General features: G+C 39.9%; 1 protein-coding gene across 1 annotated transcript in view; it reads right to left on the reverse strand.

Annotated features, from left to right (window-relative positions):
• The window catches only part of LOC135213642 (cytoplasmic 60S subunit biogenesis factor ZNF622-like), a gene marked incomplete in the record, with an annotated part of 424,578 nt that overhangs the window by 267,167 nt on the left and 136,630 nt on the right, over positions 1 to 20,781 (reverse strand). The window contains 1 exon segment of the mRNA XM_064247682.1: positions 15,119 to 15,242. Within this exon segment, the coding sequence (XP_064103752.1) occupies positions 15,119 to 15,242 (124 nt within the window).

Here is a 20,781-nt window from a genome sequence, read left to right on the forward strand (position 1 = left end):
CAAGCTTATCACCAAGGTCACTGACTCAAACGGTACAGTCTGACATGTTTGAGTTCGCCACAGCCAGAACGAATTGTCGGAAGCATGTCCTCCAGGAGCAACTATTCGGCATGAACCGAATAAGTTGCTTTCATCAAACATCTGGGGAGCAGACCTCTTCCCCGATGCAATAAAGGTAAAGGAGGTCCAGGCGGAAGCTACAAGGCTTAACCAAAGCCTTAAGGATCGTTGGGGTCTCACTGCAAAGAGACGCCAAGACCAAGCAGTGAGGGGTAAGGCGCAGAGGAAACCCAGACGTTTCCAGCCTTACCAAAAGAAACAGCAACGCTTCGCCAGCCTGTTTCGGCTGTTCCGTTGGTGCAGGCGGCCCAACCCTCTACCTCCAAGGCCCAATCACAGCCTATCTATGTGATTTCCCCCCAGCCTCAAACCTTACCACCTCTTACGCTGTCTCCCCAGCCTTCAACCAAGTGTTCGAAGGCCAGGCCTTTCAGCAGTATGGACCGCTCGGGTAGGGGAGGCAGAGGTAAGCGATCCTTTCGTCAGAGAGGATCAGGAAGGTCCCTTAATAGAGGAAAACACTTCCGGGGAGGCCGCGGAGGTTTACCAGCAACAATGAGAACTTCCAGGTAGGAGGGAGGCTGTTTCTCTTCCGCCACCGGTGGGGATTCAGCAAATGGGCACAAAAAGTATTGTGTCGAAAGGCCTGGGTTGGAGTTGGGTGGCGAATCCGCCCCCACCCAGACCTTTCCTTCAATTCTTCCATCCAAAGAATTGACGGAGTATGCGGAGGACCTCCTTCAGAAAGGAGCAATAGCGAGAGTCAACAGATTAAAGTTTCAAGGGCGCTTGTTCAGCGTTCCAAAGAAAGGCTCACAAAAAAGAAGGGTAATCTTAGACTTGTCCCGTTTAAACTTGGCCATTCGCTGCGACAAGTTCAAGATGCTCACCATCTCGCAGGTGCGGACCTTACTTCCCCGTGGGGCCGTCACCACCTCTATCGATCTTACAGACGCATACTATCATATCCCTATTGCAAGACACTTTCGCCCTTATCTGGGCTTCAAGATAGGAGATCAAACATTCTCCTTCAAGGTAGTTCCCTTCGGTCTGAACGTGGCACCCAGGGTGTTCACGAAGTTGGCGGAAGTGGTCGTCCAACAACTAAGATCGCAAGGATCATGGTAGTAGCGTATCTCGACGATTGGTTAATTTGGGCCCCAACAGTCGAGGAATGTCGCAAAGCAATACTGAAAGTAATCCAGTTCCTGGAATATCTAGGGTTCAAGATAAACAGGACAACAAAATCCGAGACTCACTCCGGAGTCAAACCCTCAGTGGCTGGCATTCAATGGAATCTATCCTCCCATACTCTGTCGATTCCATCAGCCAAGAGAAAAGAAATAGCGAAGTCAGTGAAGCAATTTCTAGGACACAAACTTGCTTCAAGGAGAACCCAGGAAAGGATTCTGGTTCACTCCAATTTGCATCAGTGACAAACATCTTGATGAAAGCCAAACTGAAAGACCTAACCAGAATCTGGCGCTCACGAGCAAACGTCAGGTCCAGGGGACAAATTATCATCAGTCCCTCAGATTCTGAGGAATCGTCTACGCCCTTGGTCAAAAGTCAAGAACCTGTCAATATCAGTACCCCTTCAGTTTCCTCCTCCGGGGATTACCATCCATATGGACGCTTCATTAAGCGGCTGGGGAGGATATTCTCAGTTCAAGAAGGTTCAAGGAACCTGGTCACCCCAGTTCCGTCAGCTTCACATACAAATGTACTGGAAGCAATGGCAGTGTTCTTGACTCTAAAAAGGTTACGTCCGCCAAAGAACTCCCACATAAAGCTAGTTTTAGACAGCGCAGTGGTAGTCCATTGTGTAAACATGGGGAGGCTCCAAGTCACGACAATCTGAATCATGTCATGGTAGCCATCTTCTCCCTGGCGGACAAGTTCAGTTGGCACCTCTCCTCCACCCATATAGCTGGAGTGAGAAACGTCATAGCAGATGCTCTATCCCGATCAGTTCCTCTGGAGTCGGAATGGTCACTGGACAACAGTTCGTTCCAATGGATTCTCGGAGGGTTCCAGGTTTACAAGTGGATCTATTCGCATCCCAAGCGAACCACAAACTCCCATGTTATGTGGCCCCCAACCTGGACCCTCTGGCCTATGCCACGGACGCCCTCCCTGTCCATAGATGGAACAACTGGGAGAAGATTTATGTCTTTCCTCCAGTGAATCTTCTCCTGAAGGTACTGAACAAACTCAGACGTTCAAGGGTCAAGTAGCTCTAGTAGCCCCAGACTGGCCGAAGAGCAATTGGTACCCTCTCATTCTGGAACTGGGTCTTCGTCCTCTTCGAATTCCCAATCCCAGGCTCTCCCAGTCAGTACAAACGAAGACTGTGTTCGCTTCCTCAGGAATTCTCAAAACCCTAACTTTATGGACTTCATGAAGTTTGCGGCTAAAAAGAGATGCGAAATATTGATCCTTGAAATATTCTTTTCTTGGAATCTGATAAGAGATTCAACTTTGAGACAGTATGATGCTGCAGTCAAAAGGGTTTGTTAGCAACCTTCCTGAGAGAATCAGATATTAGAATCATGACAATCAATTCAGCTATATCCTTTTTCAGATCTTATTTGAAAAAGGCTTAGCAGCTAGCACTATTACGACAAACAAGTCAGCCTTGAAAAAGATTTTTCAACTCGGTTTCAGCATAGACTTGACAGACTCTTACTTTCTTCGTCTATTCCCAAGGCTTGTGCTAGACTTAGACCTTCAGTTGAGGCCTACGTCAGTATCGTGGTTCTTAAATGATGTTCTAAAGCTGGCTTCAGAAACAGATAATACGACATGTTCATTTATAATGCTCTTAAGAAAAAACTCTATTTTTATTAAGCTTGGCTTCAGGAGCTAGAATTTCAGAACTGTCGGCGTTATCCAGAGATCCGAATCATGTTGAATTTCTTCCCACAGGGGAAGTTCTACTTTCTCCGGAACGTAGTTTTATAGCAAAGAATGAAGATCCTTTGATGAGGTGGGAACCGTGGAAGGTTGTACCCCTTCCACAAGATATTTCTCTTTGTCCAGTATCGACCTTACAGCCTTTCTGTCCAGGACATCCTCATCCTCATCGGTCCTCTCTTTAAGAGAGAAAAAGGTGGTACTTTATCTATTAAAGGTATCAGGCAACAGATCCTGTACTTTATTAAGCAAGCCAATCCTGATTCCTTCCTTCCCTAAAGCACATGATGTCAGGGCAGTTGCCACCTCAATTAACTATTTCCAACACATGAATTTCGATGATTTAAAAAAAGTATACCGATGGAAATCGCCGACAGTATTTAAGCGTCATTACTTAAAGTCCTTGGAAGCTCTGAATTTTCAGCAGTTGCGGTGGGTACATAGTTTCCCCCGACTCTGCTTAATCTTTTAGTAGAAGATCCAGTTCTTTCCTCCTTTCTACCTATCTCACCCAACAGTTTGTCTATACCTGCCATGTTCATCTACGTTTACCTTGAGTCTTACTGCTCTTACTAGCGCTCTTATGTGGTGTAGTGGGTGCCCCTTATTTTTTTTGCTAGGGTCATCACAATTGATTGTATATAATGATCTCTTTGATGTGATCCCCTTATTTTTATGCTAGGGTGACACATCTTATTTACAATGGTTACGGTTTTGTATACTAAGTCATATACATTTCTTTATTATATTATTGTTGAAGTTTGTTCTATTCAATTTATTATTATAATTGCTTTTAATTATTTTGTACATATTAACTATACACAGATGTTAAGCTCAACATATATTCCATGTAAGCCCTGTATATATATGTTAAATTTAAGTTAATTTTAAGAAAAAATATTATTAACCTAAGTTAATTTTAAGTAATATTTCTATTCTGTATCATTGTGTATATGTATATCTATTAGCAATTATATTTTTTCATTTTATGTTATCTTTTATTGAGACCCTTTTTTGTCTGTTTTATTTGTTCTTTACAATCTTGTGCTATTTCTCTGGTACGATTTCGCGCAGCGACACGAACTGAGCCCAGAAAAGGGATTTTGACGTAAGGAAAAATCTATTTCTGGGCGATTGGTTCGTTGTCGCCGCGAAATCCCGCCCTACCCATCCCAACGCTCAAGATTGTCTACTAACTTCAGGATGGCCACCAGAGGCGCAGCAGTCGGCAGCATGGGATGGAGTAGTAGTAGTTGCTGCCCACTCTGTGGGTCGGCTCCCCTCTAGTGGGGGTTTTGTAGTGGGAGATTTCTATTGGCAAGTGGTTCGTGGTAGTGGTCTCACTCGCCATAGTGTTCATACCGACACCCTCTTGGAGGGTGAGCGAGTCAGTAGTACTGACCTTTTCTTTATTTTATTTATTCTCTGGTATGTGTTAGTACATTTACCTTAGAAATAATGGATTAAAGGATATTTCGCGCAGCGACACGAACCAAATCGCCCAGAAATAGATTTTTCCTTACGTCAAAATCCTTTTCTGGACATGCAAGTTCATGGGCGCTCACATCCAAAACCACCGGCTCCAGCCCCCTGATGACTTGGGAACTACAAAAAGGCAATTGTAAAAGCCTGGAGGAAAATCCCCTTCTATCTGTTCTATCGCTTCTTTGAGAACAAGCGCTTCCACTTCTGCGGCTAGCGCCAGAAATTTGTCTGAGCCCGGAGAGTATGCCTGGAATGGGGAATTGGGCCCAACAGGTGAGAGCGAGGGAGGTGAAACGAGAGAGGAATACGATAGCCGAACTTGAGTACTTGCACTACCCAGGCTTCTCCTCCTCTGTTTTCCCATTCCTCCCAAAACAGAGCCAGCCTGGCTCCCACTGGTGCATGAAGAACCCGAGCTTTCATTTGGAAGGTTTGTTAACCTTGGCCGAGGCCTTAGACTGAGGTCGCAAATTCGACTTCGGCCGAAAGAAGCGCTTGGGTTTTCTCCCTCGAAAAGGCGCTTGGGCCAGAGGAGAAACCGAAGGAACAGTCTCCAAGGAGCTTTAGGTCTCTTAGTAGACTGTGCCAGTAAATCCGAAGTAGATTTCTTATCTAGCGCAGACGAATTGGACAACACTACATCGTCTGGAAAGAGGTTATCTTCACAAAAAAAAAAAGGCCAAACAAGAGGGGGGAGCAGGACTTCTTGTGGGGGAAGTAACCCTTTTAGAAGCAAAGGAGCAACCAAAGTTGCCTTTTCTTAAGGGTACCAAAGGCGATGAGCGAAGCTAACTCATCACATCCATCCCTAATGGAATATTTGTCCGCACAGGACAGAACACCAATCCAATCCTCCGCTAACTCCTGAGAAAGAGAAGGACAGTCTTCGATCTTGGCCGCTAAAGCGCCAATAGTCCAATCAAGGAAGCTAAAGACTTCCAAAAGTTTAAATTGATTCTTTACAACGTGGTCCAACTCAGGCGCTGTAAAGAAAACTTTCGCTGCGGCGAAAGCAGATCTTCTAGAGGAGTCGATTAAACTGGAGAAGTCTCCCTGGGAGGAGGCAGAAACTCCCAGAGAAGGAGCTTCCCCAGTTACATAAAACCTATACCTCTTACGAAGCAACTTAGAGGGGATGGGTAAGCAAAAAGAGCCTTCCCTAAGTCTCTTTTCATAGACATCCATTTCTCCGTCTCTTTCAACGAATGTCTAACCGCCTTGGAATTTAGATTAGAACAAATTTTGGGAGGAGAGGGTCTGAAGTTTCCTCCTCATCAAAAAAGTCGAAGTTGGGGAGCGCGGAGCCGCTTTCTCAAAATAATCTGGATAAGATACCAGAAGAAATCTAAGGAGACGTGAATAACACGAGAGGTGATTGATATCTCCTCCTCTACTTCTTCTTCATTCTCCGATACCGCCGAAGAAGTAGACGGAACTACAACCGGATCTGAAGGTTTCGAACCACCCTTGGACTCATTCATCCCGTTGGTTAACATCCCTAACTGCTTGCGCAAAGGCGCCAGAGACGAATCAAAAACAGTTAACGTAGGCTTGGAAGAGCCTAAATGTTCAGCAGGAGGCGGAAAAACTACTTGCACCTCGCTCGGAGCTGCCGAAATTCGAGGCGAAACAGGCGCATCAGGCGTAACAGACGAGAAAGCGCCTAAAAATTCACCCTTAGAACTGCTAGCTACAGCGCTAAAACCACAATCTCTACTAGTAGATGGAGCCGAAAAAGCACAGATTGAGGCGCGGAAACACGAACCAGCCGCTAACGGGCCGAGGCGCAACCCTACTCTCAGGCTCCTTATACCGCTTGACTGGAGGAGGCGAAGAATCAGCGCCTGAACGCCTCTTTAAGGGACGCGAAACGGGCAAATCTCGCCAAGAGCACCGCGCGACTGGAGACGAATCGCTTGAATCATTCGAAAGGCGTCTGACCGCAACACCTTTCCAACGCTTAACCGAGCCCTGTTGAGGAGCAACAGGCTCAACAAGAGAGGCGCCTGTCTGTGGGCAAATCCCGATCGACTCCCTTGGACTTCCGGTATGTCTTCTCCCCGGTGCAGGGGAGCTGGACAGTGACCTTTGTCTAGGAGACGTGTCAGGACAGACAGACGCACCCTCAACTACACTCTTACCTGAAGCCGCTTTCTCCAAAAAACGTCTTAACTGAATTACCAAGTTGCAAAACCGTATTCGCTAGTACCGAAAAATTTCTGATCTAACCTCGATTCCAGACTGGCAATGGTGTCGAAGAAACTACACGGAAGCCGGAGAAGTGGGGATTTTAGTAGGAGGAATAGGAGGTGTAGTTAAAGGAGACATAACAATTTGAGGAGAAACACGAAGGAACAGATGCATCGCAAGACGAAGCAGAGCTAAGTCTACTTTCCCTAAGGCGCTGCTTTTCTAATTCTGTCTTTACCTAATTTCTCCGAGTATGAATGAAAAAAACTTCCACTGAGATTCAGTCCAATCACTAACACTCGTTACATGTTCGATCTGCTGAACAAACCTCAAAAACCCCCCGTCCCCCCCCCCCCCCCCCCCCCCCTAACACTTAACACATTTAGTGTGAGAATCATACTCTAACTTGGATAATCTAGTTTTACATCCTGAGATGCAAAACCTAACTCCCGACGGACTAGAATCCGACATGGCAACGCCTAAATAATAAGCAAAATAACAACAACGCCAAAAAAGAGGTACTTCACCCAATTCCGAAGATCAAATCCACAAGAAAAAAGCGAAGCAAAGTCATCCAACCGCACCGACCACCGATGTTCACCGGACGCCGGCAGGAAAGAATTGGATTCACTGGGCAGTTGTACCTGGTTCTCCCGCGAGTGGAGGGAGATGACGTCATCACCACCAGTGTTGGCGACGCCTACGCGCTAAATTTGAATTTAGTATCCTGCCGCTCGTGGAAATCACGGCTGTATAATTGTTCGGTAAGACACTACAATAAAACTTTCAAGTGTATTCTTAGTACGGCGTACTTTTGGCCTAAAATGAAAAATGATGTAAAGAGGTATGTTTTAAGCTGTCATGAATGCCAAACAAGTAATCCCCAGAGCTCCGTTGTGTAATATTCCTTCGGTAGGCAAACCTTTTGAGAATGTAGTTATCGATATGGTTGGACCTTTGCCTAGAAGTAAGGGAGGGAATATATATCTGTTGACAATCATTGATAGACTAACTCGCTATCCCACGAGGCGGTACCCGTAGTTAAACCGATTGTTAAATTATTTTTCTAAGTTTGGACTGCCTCGTACTATACAGTGATAATGGTAGTAATTTTGAATCCAAATATTTCAAGGATAGAATGAAAGCGATAGGTATTAAACTCGTAACTTCCACACCTTATCATCCCGAATCACAAGGCATTGTGGAGAGATTTCATCAAACGTTAAAGAGTTGTTTACGGAAATTGTGTAAGAACTTCGAACACAACTGGGAAGAAAAGTTACCATTTGTTCTATTAGCCTTAAGGTTGACACTGAACAACACTACAGGATTTAGTCCTTTTGAGCTTGTTTTCGGTCACACCGCTAAAGGTCCTTTGGAAATGTTAAAATGTAACTTAATGAATAAAGAAGGTAGTGAGGACTACATCACTAATCTAGAGTATTATAAAAACAGTTTAAGAGATGCTTGGCAACTAGCAAAGGAGAACGAGAGGGAGAGTCAAGGGGAAACTAAACGGAAACATGATCTTAGAGCGAAAGAGACACATCTGTGTAGGAGATAAAGTTTTAGTATTAGTCCAGAAAGAAGGTCCCTCTTTGTCATATAAGTTCGAAGGTCCTTTTTCAATTTTAGAGAAGAGGGGGAATCTGAATTATTTAATAGATATGGGTAAAAGTAGAGCAAAGTGGCTGCATGTAAATTTACTCAAGAAATATAACGAATGCCCCGTGCCTGTAGTAACGGTGTCCCAGAAAGAAATTAGTTTTGAGAAAAACTCTGAGATGCTTAAGAATTTTGAAGTTTTTAATCAGGGTTTAGAAGAGGAAAAGGTGAGGGAAGTACGTAATGTTTTAGTGAATTATCCTGAAACTATTAGTGGCAAACTAGGCCTAACCAATGTTTTAGAACATGATATTGAGTTGCAGGACACGAAACCCATTAGGCAAAGTCCATATCGCGTGAACCCAGAAAAGGCAGAATCTGTGAGGAAGGAAATTAGTTACATGCTAGATAATGATTTGATAGTACCTAGCGAGAGTGAATGGAGTTCCCGGTAGTTCTGGTGAAAAAGGAAGATGGATCAGATAGGTTGTGCATTGGTTTCCGGAAGGTAAACAGTGTAACGAAGCAAAGTAATTTTCCCTTACCCAGGATTGATGATTGCTTAGATAGAATCGGGAATTCCAAGTTCATCTCGAAGCTTGATTTGGCTAAAGGTTACTGGCAAGTACCTGTAAGTGAACGAGCCCAGAAAATTTCCGCCTTTATAACGCCATTTGGTAGTTTCGAGCCCAAAGTTATGGCTTTTGGCTTGAAGAACGCAGCCAGTACCTTCCAAAGGTTAATGAATAAAGTTTTAAATGGCATCAACAACTGTGTCGTGTACTTGGATGATCTTGTGATATTTTCAGAGACTTGGGAGGATCATGAAAGGACTTTGGCAAGAGTCTTGGAGGCCCTTACCAAAGCAAATCTCGTTCTTAAGGAAATGCGAATTTGGGAAAGGACCGGGAAAACATAGAAGCTATCGTGAATTTCCCAATCCCAACAACTAAAAAACAGGCCATGAGATTTTCTCGGAATCCGGTTTCGTATTTCCGGTTAGATTCGTACCAAATTTCTCGGAAATAAGCGCTCCCATAACTAATCTGCTTAAGAAAGGACGCAGTTTTGCAATTGATGTCGCGTGTGTGGAAGCCTTCAACAAGTTAAAGGCTATAATGATTCACGAGACAGTTCTATTATATTACCCGATTTTGGTAAGGAATTTAATTTAGCGATCGATGCCAGTGATATTGGCGTAAGAGGGGTTTTGTTACAAGAGTGAATGGAATGAAACTCCCAGTTGCCTATTATTCAAAGAAATTGAATAAAACGCAACATAAATATTCCACTACTGAAAAGGAATTGTTTGGTTTAGTTACAGCCTTGCAACACTGAGATTTACGCATGTAGTAGTTCTGTTTTAACTGTGTATACTGATCATAATCCATTAGTTTATTCTGAGAGGTTTAAGAACAAGAATAAATATCTAATCTGTTGGAGTTTAGAATTACAAGACTATAACCTGAAGATAGTTCATATAAGGGGAGAGGATAATGTATTAGCTGATAGCCTCTCTAGAGATTTCTCAGAATGAGTGGCTTAGCAACCGTTTTCTGTTTTCGCACGAGTGAGTGTGTGAGTGGAGAAGCGTGCGTGTTTGACTGGATTAAAGCTTTATGCAGAATTGTTCCCCTGCTGTTTAATTCTTGTTTCTCTTTAGAAAAAAATTAAATCAGCTGATTTCATTTTTTTTCTTTTTTTGGGGGGGAAGTGTAATGGTAATCGCTTCATAGCAAAGAATTATGAGTTAAAGGAAAGGAAAACGCATCTTCGAGAAGTTCTACAGCACAGATGCTTTCGTGCATGTGTTGGAAGCGCCTGTTCTCATGATGGTTCTAGAATCGGCAGTTTTGTGGAACTTGACAGGTGATGACGTGACATGAGACACGCCGTGATTTCCAATGCAATACCTCATCTAGATTCTTCTAAGAAGTTCCGGTAATCTCGGGAGTCTGTGATGTTTGCCGTAGGCACGACCCCCAGAATGCTGTATAAATATGACGGACGAAGTAGGAGAAGGCAGATCATCAGTAAGAACCACAGATCAGATTAACAGTGAGAGATCAGCAGCCGAGATCATCAGAGTGAGATAAGAGAAGAAGGACGAAGGATCAGAGAAGAAAAGGCGCTCGAGAGTTGGTTGAACTCTGGTCAAGTCGTCGTCAGGAATGGACGACCAAGATATTTTCGATGTTGAGCAAGTCTTGAGAGAAGAAACTTTCTACTAGAGATTTCGAGGAGCTCCTGCCCTTCGAGTATCAAGAGTAGACATTGCCTTCCGCAGTACGGAGTCAAGAAGACGACTAAAGTTCCACCGTTCTCCTTTGTGAAGCCACCGCTTCGAGTCGCAAAACTGGCCAGCAAGTATTTGAATTACCTCACTTCTTCCCCAGTACACGCATTGTAAGATTTTGCCGTTATGTAAATAGGAGACACCATTCTGCATTTATCTTTGTTAGTAAGCTTGTAAATAAACCTTTGTTGTGTTAAGTGTTTTTCTATATTCGTATCCCCAGTTTCAACTGTTGGTGTTGAATTCTTTTTGTTTATCATTATAACGAACTTGGAGCGGACCTCTCTCAGAGGCCGTAACAAGGACCCTATGACAAAGGCAGAAATTAAGGATGCTCTAGCTGCTTTTCATAAAGTGCAAATATTTGTAGAAAAGAGACACCCCGAAAAGGCTTACACAGGCCGTATGCTTGCGCAGTTCGATGACGTTTGCCTGAGTTGTTTCAGGAACATTTTGAAAGGCAGGCAGAAGCAATCTGCCTTGGATAGTTATTTTTTAAAGAGGCCTTTAGTAGTAAGCAAACAGGAAGGTCCAAGTGATATGAAAAAACTGAAAATTGGAAGTGGTGAAGAAATTGAAATTTGTTATAAAAAAAAAAAAAAAAAAAAAATGTAAAAATCAGAAAAATGCAAAAAATAAAAGAAATTTATTTAATTCAAAGTTTTTTGTAAAGTTAAGTGTTAATGTTTTCTGCCATTTGTTAATGTGTTTCATAAAGTTTAGTGTTGATGTTTTCTGCCATTTTTTAATGTGTTTCGTAAAGTTAAGTGTTCATGTTTTCTGCCATTTGTCCTCCTCCTCTGTCGCCACTTTCGGACATTGCCTCACTCAAAAGGTAAGGTTCCACATTTTACTACATATGTACATACAGTATTTCTTGTACCCTGCACACTAATACACTTTATTTACAGCTAAAGTCACAGTTAGGTTAGGTATTGAATGGTCCAAATTGTTGTATTTCATTGTTTACTGGTCAACTTAGCTTTATAATAAAATTTACTATGGTGTTTTTGTAGGGCTTGGAACAAATTAGGTAATTTATATGTAAAACGTAGTTCTAGATAAAAAAAAAAATCAGGTTATGAAGGCCGCTTCGGAACGGATAAATTTCGTAACCTGAGGCACTACTGTATAACAATTTTTAGTGGGGTTTTCTTGAGTTTTAACTAACAAAATAGGCTGTTGTCAGCATTTTTATATGATTCCGTCTATTCGCGGATTCTAACTATTCGTAGGGGGAGGTCTGGTACACAAAATTCTGTTGATGAATCAAAGTAGTGTTCTAACTTATAAACATCCCTAAGCTTAAATAGCAAAAAATATTCGTATAAATCCACAAAACTGTAGCCACTCTACAATTCTCCCATTACCTCTGTGAAAGATCTCTCTGTGACTACAGCTGTTCCTTCCGAAAAGCCCGCCTTTGGCCATTTCCTTCTGCAGAAGCCCTGAACGCTGAGAATTAAGCGTGCCCTGAGCAGCCAAGAATTAAGCACCTGTCCCAAATCACATGTGATCCATGAAGAATTTGGGAAAGCCAGAAGGCAACAGAACAGCTGACACCTACTGGACAGATCCGAATTAGGACTAGGATCTAGATTACAAGAAGGGTTGCAAATGAAGGAAGGAGCTTAGATGGTCGGCTCCCATCCTAGAGAAAGGTCAAGTCGCCTCAACAGTGCTCCCCCCTCCTCCTAACCCCCCTGTCTCCTTGAGATTGCTCCACATGTTTGTTTACTCTCTCCATGGTGTTTTCCCCCAATCAACACCACCAATGAAGACAAATGATGGCAAGTTATCAGGTAGAGTGCAAAGTTAATGGTTGAAGGCAGCCACTCATTCTTACATTTTCTAATTCTTTTCAATTTCATTACTACAAGTAACTTATGGTCCTTAGTCTCTCTCAAAGCATCACTTCCAGTAATTGTACCATATAATCTGCTCCCTCCCTTGAGCCCAGTGATGATGTAAGTGTCCTCCCATAGTGCTTTTTGAATCATTACACTTGCTATTGTGCTGGGACGTAATATTCATCTTGTTTAAGCCATCATCCTAGACCACTGTGATTACTCAGTAATGTAACTCCTGCAAAAGGGATTGTGTTTAGCTTCCAAAGCATTTTCCGATCCATTTCACATTTTGTAGCCAGTGTATTTATGTTGTAATGCAATCTATTTGCAGGCACCTGCCTTGTGCTTTGTTGTTGGAAGCGGATTCTTGTAATGTGACTTTGGGATTTCATCATATCTCTGATGTTTTTATTCCCCCTAGACCAAGTAGTATTGGTCCACTCCAGTATACAGCAGCGAGCTGATCTCGATAAACCTCTGAGTTTACCCAATTTCCTTCACTCTGAAGTCGGCCCTAAGCTGCAACCTTTTAACTTTTCCATTTGTGTTATGGTTCCTTGATGTAATGACAACTAAGAGAATATTAGTTAGGAATAGCATAAACATAAAGGAGAGAAAAAGAAAGGAGAGAGAACCATTAATAGACAAATATACAGAGAGAGAGAGAGAGAGAGAGAGAGAGAGAGAGAGAGAGAGAGAGAGAGAGAGAGAGAGAGAGAGAATAATATCAGGAAGCGTGAGTTTATAGCCAAAACACTGGGGCCAAAATAATTTAGGCAAAACCATTAACCACAGCATACCCATCTGCCCTGTGACCTGATCTTTCAACTTTCGCCAGGACCTGAAGGCTTCCAGTGACATCAGTAGTTCCACCCGCAAAGTAGGGATTAAGTCAATTACTCACACCCTAAGGGACGTCGTTAGATAATCTTCAACAATAATGTCGATTATGGGCGGAACAAGAGCAATTGCCCGCCTATTGGTGGGGTGGACACTTCCTTTGAAGAACCTTCAAGAAAGCAAGCTTGGAGGTAGAGAAGTTAGAGAGAACAGGAGACAGACTTAGCAGAGTGAGATGGAGAGCCTCACCAATTGTGGGTTAAGAAGATACTTTGATTCATATTCATACTACTTAACTTGTAAAACTAATGTATCATTTACTAGTGTGTTAATGAAGCAAGAAACCTGCATTGTGTCTTCCTAAGCCTCCTGAGCCTCTAACAACTAACAGCAAACAAAGCTAGAAATGATAAGCAACTACAAGAAAGCATACAATGTTCCCCCCATATCTGCAGGGGATGGGTACCAGACACCCTGCGAATAGTTAGAACTCCCCTTTAAAAATGCTTATATCTGCCTATCTTGAAAGTTCAAATACCAAATGTATACGTAAAGTATCATCCTATATCAAATATACCATTCAGAGAGAGAGAGAGAGAGAGAGAGAGAGAGAGAGAGAGAGAGAGAGAGAGAGAGAGAGAGAGAGAGAGAGAGCCTTTACCCCTCTCCCTAAGTCAAGGACAGAAAAAGATCAGGGAAAACGATTTGAGCTAAAATCTTACCTACATTTTCCTTATTTTGCTGTGTCTACAATAATGTTAATATTTGAAAATTAGTAAATCACTTATGTATCAAACAACACAAACATACATACATTATACATATGCATTAAAATTCTCTCTCTTATCTCAGTGAAAGAGAGAGAGACTAGTGACAGTACATTCTAAAGCATCAAGCTACATGCTTTGTCACTGGTTACTTCCAGCTCCTTTAGCCAATAGTGCATTGTCATGGAAGGAGAGAGAGAGAGAGAGAGAGAGAGAGAGAGAGAGAGAGAGAGAGAGAGAGAGAGAGAGAGAGAGAGAGAGAGAGAGAGAGAGAGAGAGAGAGAGAGAGAGAGAAATAATTTTTCATACAGTACATATTATGATGATAATAGATCAAAATTTGAAAATTAGTAATAATTTTTTTAAACATAAAGATGTATCTAGTCATAAAAATAAAATAAAAATACAGTAATTAATAATGCTCTACAAAAATCTGTGAATTAGTGAATTTTCCCATAATATATTTGGAGATACATTTCACAAATTTGGTGAGGGACCACTGTACTTTTACAGTTGCTTCAGTGCCATAACCTGGATCATGAACCTGTTAGGCTATCCATAGCCTACCATCTTATGCCATTACCGTAAGTTGTGGTATTGCAGTGTGTTCCCATTATTGGTAAAAATGATTAGCTGCTATCTTGATGCCAATCTGACCATACTCCCCAACTTTGAAGTGACTGCAGTTGTGCTCTATAGATGGAGGGAGTGGCGGACAGCATTAGAACCTTTATCTAAGCTGGAAAATTCCCGGTGTTTGCCAGTTCCCTACAGGATTATAATTCAAAATGATCTTAGAAATCAAACTGAATATAATAAAACATTATTGCCAAGGAATGAGACTGAAGGTGTGATCCATACATCAAACACAGATAATGACCAGTTTTCACTAATGTAGGTGCTCATGGGCCCGGAGGCATATTCAGTCAGATAAGATGAGAGAGGGACTCTTTTGGGACATGTCTGGAAATAACTCCTACTGCAGATTAAGCTAAAGTATAGTAATGGGTTGGTGTTGAATCAGATACTTTTAGCAATATTACCAATGAATTCCTTTATATTTTCACAGCACTCACTAGCACTAAAATTTTTCATAAACTGATACAAACCATCAAGCGCAGCACTCTTCACCATGTGTTGCTGGGACTTCACGTGATTATAGTAGGCTACTTGATTGGCAAAAGAGCAATTGCACACTCTGCAATTCACTTTAGCTTCCTTACTTTGTTCCTCCTGCAAATCAAAACAATTTCATATCATACAAAAACCATTATGTATAGTAAAGTAAAAATAATATTTTGTATGTCAAAATATTTATACTTTGAATTTCTTATTCAATATTATTAGATTTTTGTGTGATTATGGTCCTCTCTTACACTTCTTTGACTTCTCTTTTCTGATGGTTCTTAAAGATAAGGTATCAGTCTAATTGTATCCCTTGCTTCCATTTATAGTATTGCCAACATTGCATTGCTTATGAATGAGCCTGGTGTATAAAGGCTGCTGTGACATCAAAGAATGTTCAACTGATCTTCACAAATGTGATACAAAAATTATTTTGAATTAACTGTCCCAAAACAAGCCCATTATGTCGATAATATATATATATAATATTATATATATATATAATATATATATATATCGATATATATATATATATATATCTATATATATATATATATATATATATATATATAATATATATATATATATATATATATATATATATATATATATATATATATATATATGACTGGTAAAAGTGTTCTGTAACAACAGAATTCCATCTAATAAAAGGAGCCCCATAAAAACACCAAAATGTAGAGAGAAAAGTACTATATTTCAGAGACTGCTGTCTCTCTCTTCAGGTATATGAATGAGAAAAGTTTACAGAAAAAGGTGGTATTTATACCAAGAGATTCGTCCACAAGTAAAGCCAATTTAGGTCACCCCCGCTGATAATCTTCCTTTAATCTTCTTAAGCGTTGGTTGAATGAACACTGCGTCGACGATGTCTGATGTCCAATTCCCTTTTGAGATGTTCATTACCTGCTTCTCTTTTATTAAGGGCCGATTACCATCATTTGACTCTTGTACCGGCAGTTGCTGCTATAAATTACACGTGACATATTCCAGTTTATTCTATGGTTATGATTACATTTATATGATTGAAAATAAGGCCCGAGTTTCTGGTTGTCCATACCTAACTGACCGTTTGTGTTGTATTAATCTCTGGGGAAGTGATTTACCTGTAAATCCGATGTAAGATTGGTCACAGTCCTGGCATGGGATCTCATATACCCCAGAGTCTTTGGGCGATGTCTTTTGTTGGACGTTAATCAGGGATTTGGCTAAGGTATTTGGGTAGGTAAATGCAAAAGGGTTGGATTTCCCAAGGGTGTGTTAGTTCTCTCTTAATCGTCTCCAGGTGGGGAATTTTTATTTTATTGTTGGGTGTGTCTCTGGTCTTGTCTTTAGGGGGTCGGTAGAAAAAAATTACGTTTGCTTTTTGAATTGCTTTCTCAATTATATGGTCAGGATACTTTAAAGATGAAAGTTGCTTGCGAATTAGTTCAAATTCTTTTTCCAGGAAAAAATCTGGGGAACAAATTCGTAAGGCTCTTAGGAATAGGATTGCTGGCTAGACCTATCTTGGATAGTATTGTCATGATAGCTAAAGTAGTGAATATATGAAAGTGAGAACGTTGGTTTTCTGTATATGGTAAAGTTTGTATTCTGTCGTGTCTCTGATTATTAAAACATCAAGAAAAGGAATTTTGTTGTCTGTTTCCCACTTCAACTTTAAATTTGATGCTGGGCACTAATGCGTTTAATTTTGAGAGAATTCGTTAAAATAACCCCACTTATTATCCCAAAATGTTAGTATGTCATCCACGTATCTCATCCACAGCATGTTTTTGGGTTTTATTGCATTTATTACTGTAGTTTCAAAGTATTCCATGTACAGATTGGCTAAAATAGGACTTAAAGGACTACCCCATACTACACCCGAATTTTTGCTTGTAGAATGATTCCCCGAATGAAAATACGTTATTAGATGGCACATAATTCAACTAACTTTATTTATTTTGTCAAGTGCCAAAGGAAATGATCTGAATAGGGGGATATATTTTCCCTTAAAAACTGAAGAAAAACGTCCTGTACTGGTACTTTTGTGAATAGGGAGTCTACGTCAAGGCTTAAAAGTTTTATGTTGTGAAGTGGTATATGTGCTTCTCTGAATTTGTGACAAAAGTCTTCCGAATGTTTGATGTGACTGGGAGAAAAAGTGCCTAAAAATTTCTAAATGGTTAGCTGGCCTCCTTTCTCCTTTTTTGTTTTTTAGGCTTTTTTACTTTTTCTCCCAGTCACATCAAACATTCGGAAGACTTTTGTCACAAATTCAGAGAAGCACATATACCACTTCACAACATAAAACTTTTAAGCCTTGACGTAGACTCCCTATTCACAAAAGTACCAGTTACAGGACGTTCTTCAGTTTTTAAGGGTAAAAATTATCCCCCTATTCAGATCATTTCCCTTTGGCACTTGACAAAATAATAAAGTTCGTTGAATTTAGTGCTCTAATAACGTATTTCTTCGGGGAATCATTCTACAGCAAAAAATTCGGGTGTAGTATGGGTAGTCCTTTAAGTCCTATTTTAGCAATCTGTACATGGAATACTTTGAAACTACAGTATAAATGCCAATAAAACCCAAAAACATGCTGTGGATAGATACGTGGATGACATACTAACATTTTGGGATAATAAGTGGGGTAATTTTAACGAATTCCTCTCAAAATTAAACGCATTAGTGCCCAGCATCAAATTTAAAGTTGAATGGGAAACAGACAACAAAATTCCTTTTCTTGATGTTTTAATAATCAGAGACACGACAGAATACAAAGTTTACCATATACCAGAAAACCAACGTTCTCACTTTCACATATATTCACTACTTAGCTATCATGACAATACTATCAAGATAGGTCTAGCCAGCAACTATTCCTAAGAGCCTTACGAATTTGTTCCCCAGATTTCCTGGAAAAAGAATTTGAACTAATTCGCAAGCAACTTTCATCTTTAAAGTATCCTGACCATATAATTGAGAAAGCAATTCAAAAAGCAAACGTAATTTTCTACCGACCCCCTAAAGACAAGACCAGAGACACACCCAACAATAAAATAAAAATTCCCCACCTGGAGACGATTAAGAGAGAACTCACACCCTAGGGAAATTCAACCCTTTTGCATTTACCTACCCAAATACCTTAGCCAAATCCCTGATTAACGCCAACAACAAAAGACAATCGCCCAAAGACTCTGGGGTATATGAGATCCCATGCCAGGACTGTGACCAATCTTACATCGGATTTACAGGTAAATCACTTCCCCAGAGATTAATACAACACAAACGGTCAGTTAGGTATGGACAACAGAACTCGGCTATTTTCAATCATATAAATGAACATAACCATAGAATAAACTGGAATATGTCACATGTAATTTATAGCAGCAACTGCGGTACAAGAGTCAAATGATGGAATCGGCCTTAATAAAAGAGAAGCAGGTAATGAACATCTCAAAAGGGAATTGGACATCAGACATCGTCGACGCAGTGTTCATTCAACCAACGCTTAAGAAGATTAAAGGAAGATTATCAGCGGGGGTGACCTAAATTAGCTTACTTGTGGACGAATCTCTTGTATAAAATACCACCTTTTCTGTAAACTTTTCTCATTCATATACCTGAAGAGAGAGACAGCAGTCTCTGAAATATAGTACTTTTCTCTCTACATTTGGTGTTTTTATAGGGCTCCTTTTTAGAGATATATATATATATATATATATATATATATTATATATATATATATATATATATATATATATATATATATATATATATATATATATATGCTTAAAAAATCACAGTAGATGCACGTGACTTCATAAATAAGCGAATACCACAGGAAAATGATAGTCAGAAATCCAAGCGCTTTCGTCTTTATTCAGACATCGTCTGATGTCACAGCAGCCTTTATACACCTTGACGATGTCTGAATAAAGACGAAAGCGCTTGGATTTCTGACTATCATTTTCCCGTGGTATTCGTTATATATATGTGTGTGTGTGTGTATATGTATATATTTAATGTATATGTATATGTTTTGTATATAAGTGTACTATATATATATATATATATATATATATATATATATATATATATTATATATATATATATATATATATATATATATATAATATATATATATATATATATATATACAGGCGGCCCGCGGTTAACGGCGCAATCACTCAACGGCGAATCGGTTTTACGGCGGTCGTCAAAAATATTCATTAAAAAAATAAGGCATTTTAAAGGTATCTTTACGGCACAAATTTCAGTTAACAGCGCCGCTAGCGCCGTTGTCTAAAGAGTTCATACATTTGTAGAAATGCCGTTCAGACCATAAAGGTTATGCAAATTATATTAACAAATTTTATGGAGAGTTATTACATAGGTATTAGGGTAAAATATATGCCGCTGATGCTGTTCTATATGCCGAAAATATAGAGTTATTCATAAGTGCAAATTTAGCTATGGATGTGTCGATTCATAAATGTTCATGCTTTTGTTTAAAATGTGTATGAAAATGTATTACGTGAAAGGCATTTTTATTTCTGTACAGAAATATGATACAAAGGCAGCTTTTGAAACTGCCCTTCACGTTATCAAATACGATATTTTTCATGTTCTTTCTTGTAAGCCGCCTGCCTGCCGCTCTTCCGACAATATCGATTTAAAAAAAGTGCAAATTAGCGATGGATGTGTCGATTTTATAAAATGTTTATGCTTTTATGTTTAAAATGTGTATGAAAATGTATTACGAATAGGGTATTTTTATTTCTGTGCAGAAATATGATAAAAAGGCAGCTTTTGAAACTCCCCTTCAAGTTATCGACTACGATGTTTTTTTCAAGTTCGTTCTTGTATGCCGCCGTCTGCCGCTCTTCCGAAAATATAGAGTTAAAAAGAGTGCAAATTTAGCGATCGATGTGTCGATTTTTCAAATGTTTATGCTTTTATGTTTAAAATGTGTATGAAAATATATTACGTAAAGGTATTTTCATTTTTGTACAGAAATAAGATACAAATTAAGGCAGCCTTTGTAACTACGCTCTACGTTGTCAGGGGATGGTTTTTCATGTTCGTTCTTGTCCGCCAGTTCCGAAAAATGCATTATTTATTTTATTAATTATGGCATCTTTTCCATAAATCCTTTAAAAAGTATACATTATTTCTCTGTATCCAAGAATATTGTATGTATTCTCATATTATTGTATTTTAAAATACTACGGCAAACTTAAGCCCGTATTCCGCGGAGCGGCCAATGTTGTGGTGTGAAATCAGCTGATGAATACGCAATTCTGAGCGAAATGCGAATGCTCTTGCTTCTAGTTAGCATAACGAATATCTATATACTTGACTTATATGAGATAAAGTTATTTTTTCCTTATACAGCGTGTTTTTAGGTGGAAATATTTATTGAATATGTCTCGTTATGAATGTGAACTACTATTTTTTCGTTAACAGATTACGTTGGCGACATGTTTATTGCGTAAAAAATAAAAAATTACGTGATTCCGTTCGCAATAATCCTTTATATCATCGTAATACGAACTTTACATTATTTATCTTATATCGGCGTGAAACCAACAGTAAAATGTGTTCTTTCAAGCACAGTAGTTTTGATTAAAATGATTTTATC

Source organism: Macrobrachium nipponense, chromosome 43 (genome assembly GCF_015104395.2).
Source record: "Macrobrachium nipponense isolate FS-2020 chromosome 43, ASM1510439v2, whole genome shotgun sequence".
In the NCBI taxonomy this organism is placed as follows: Eukaryota; Metazoa; Arthropoda; class Malacostraca; order Decapoda; family Palaemonidae; genus Macrobrachium; species Macrobrachium nipponense.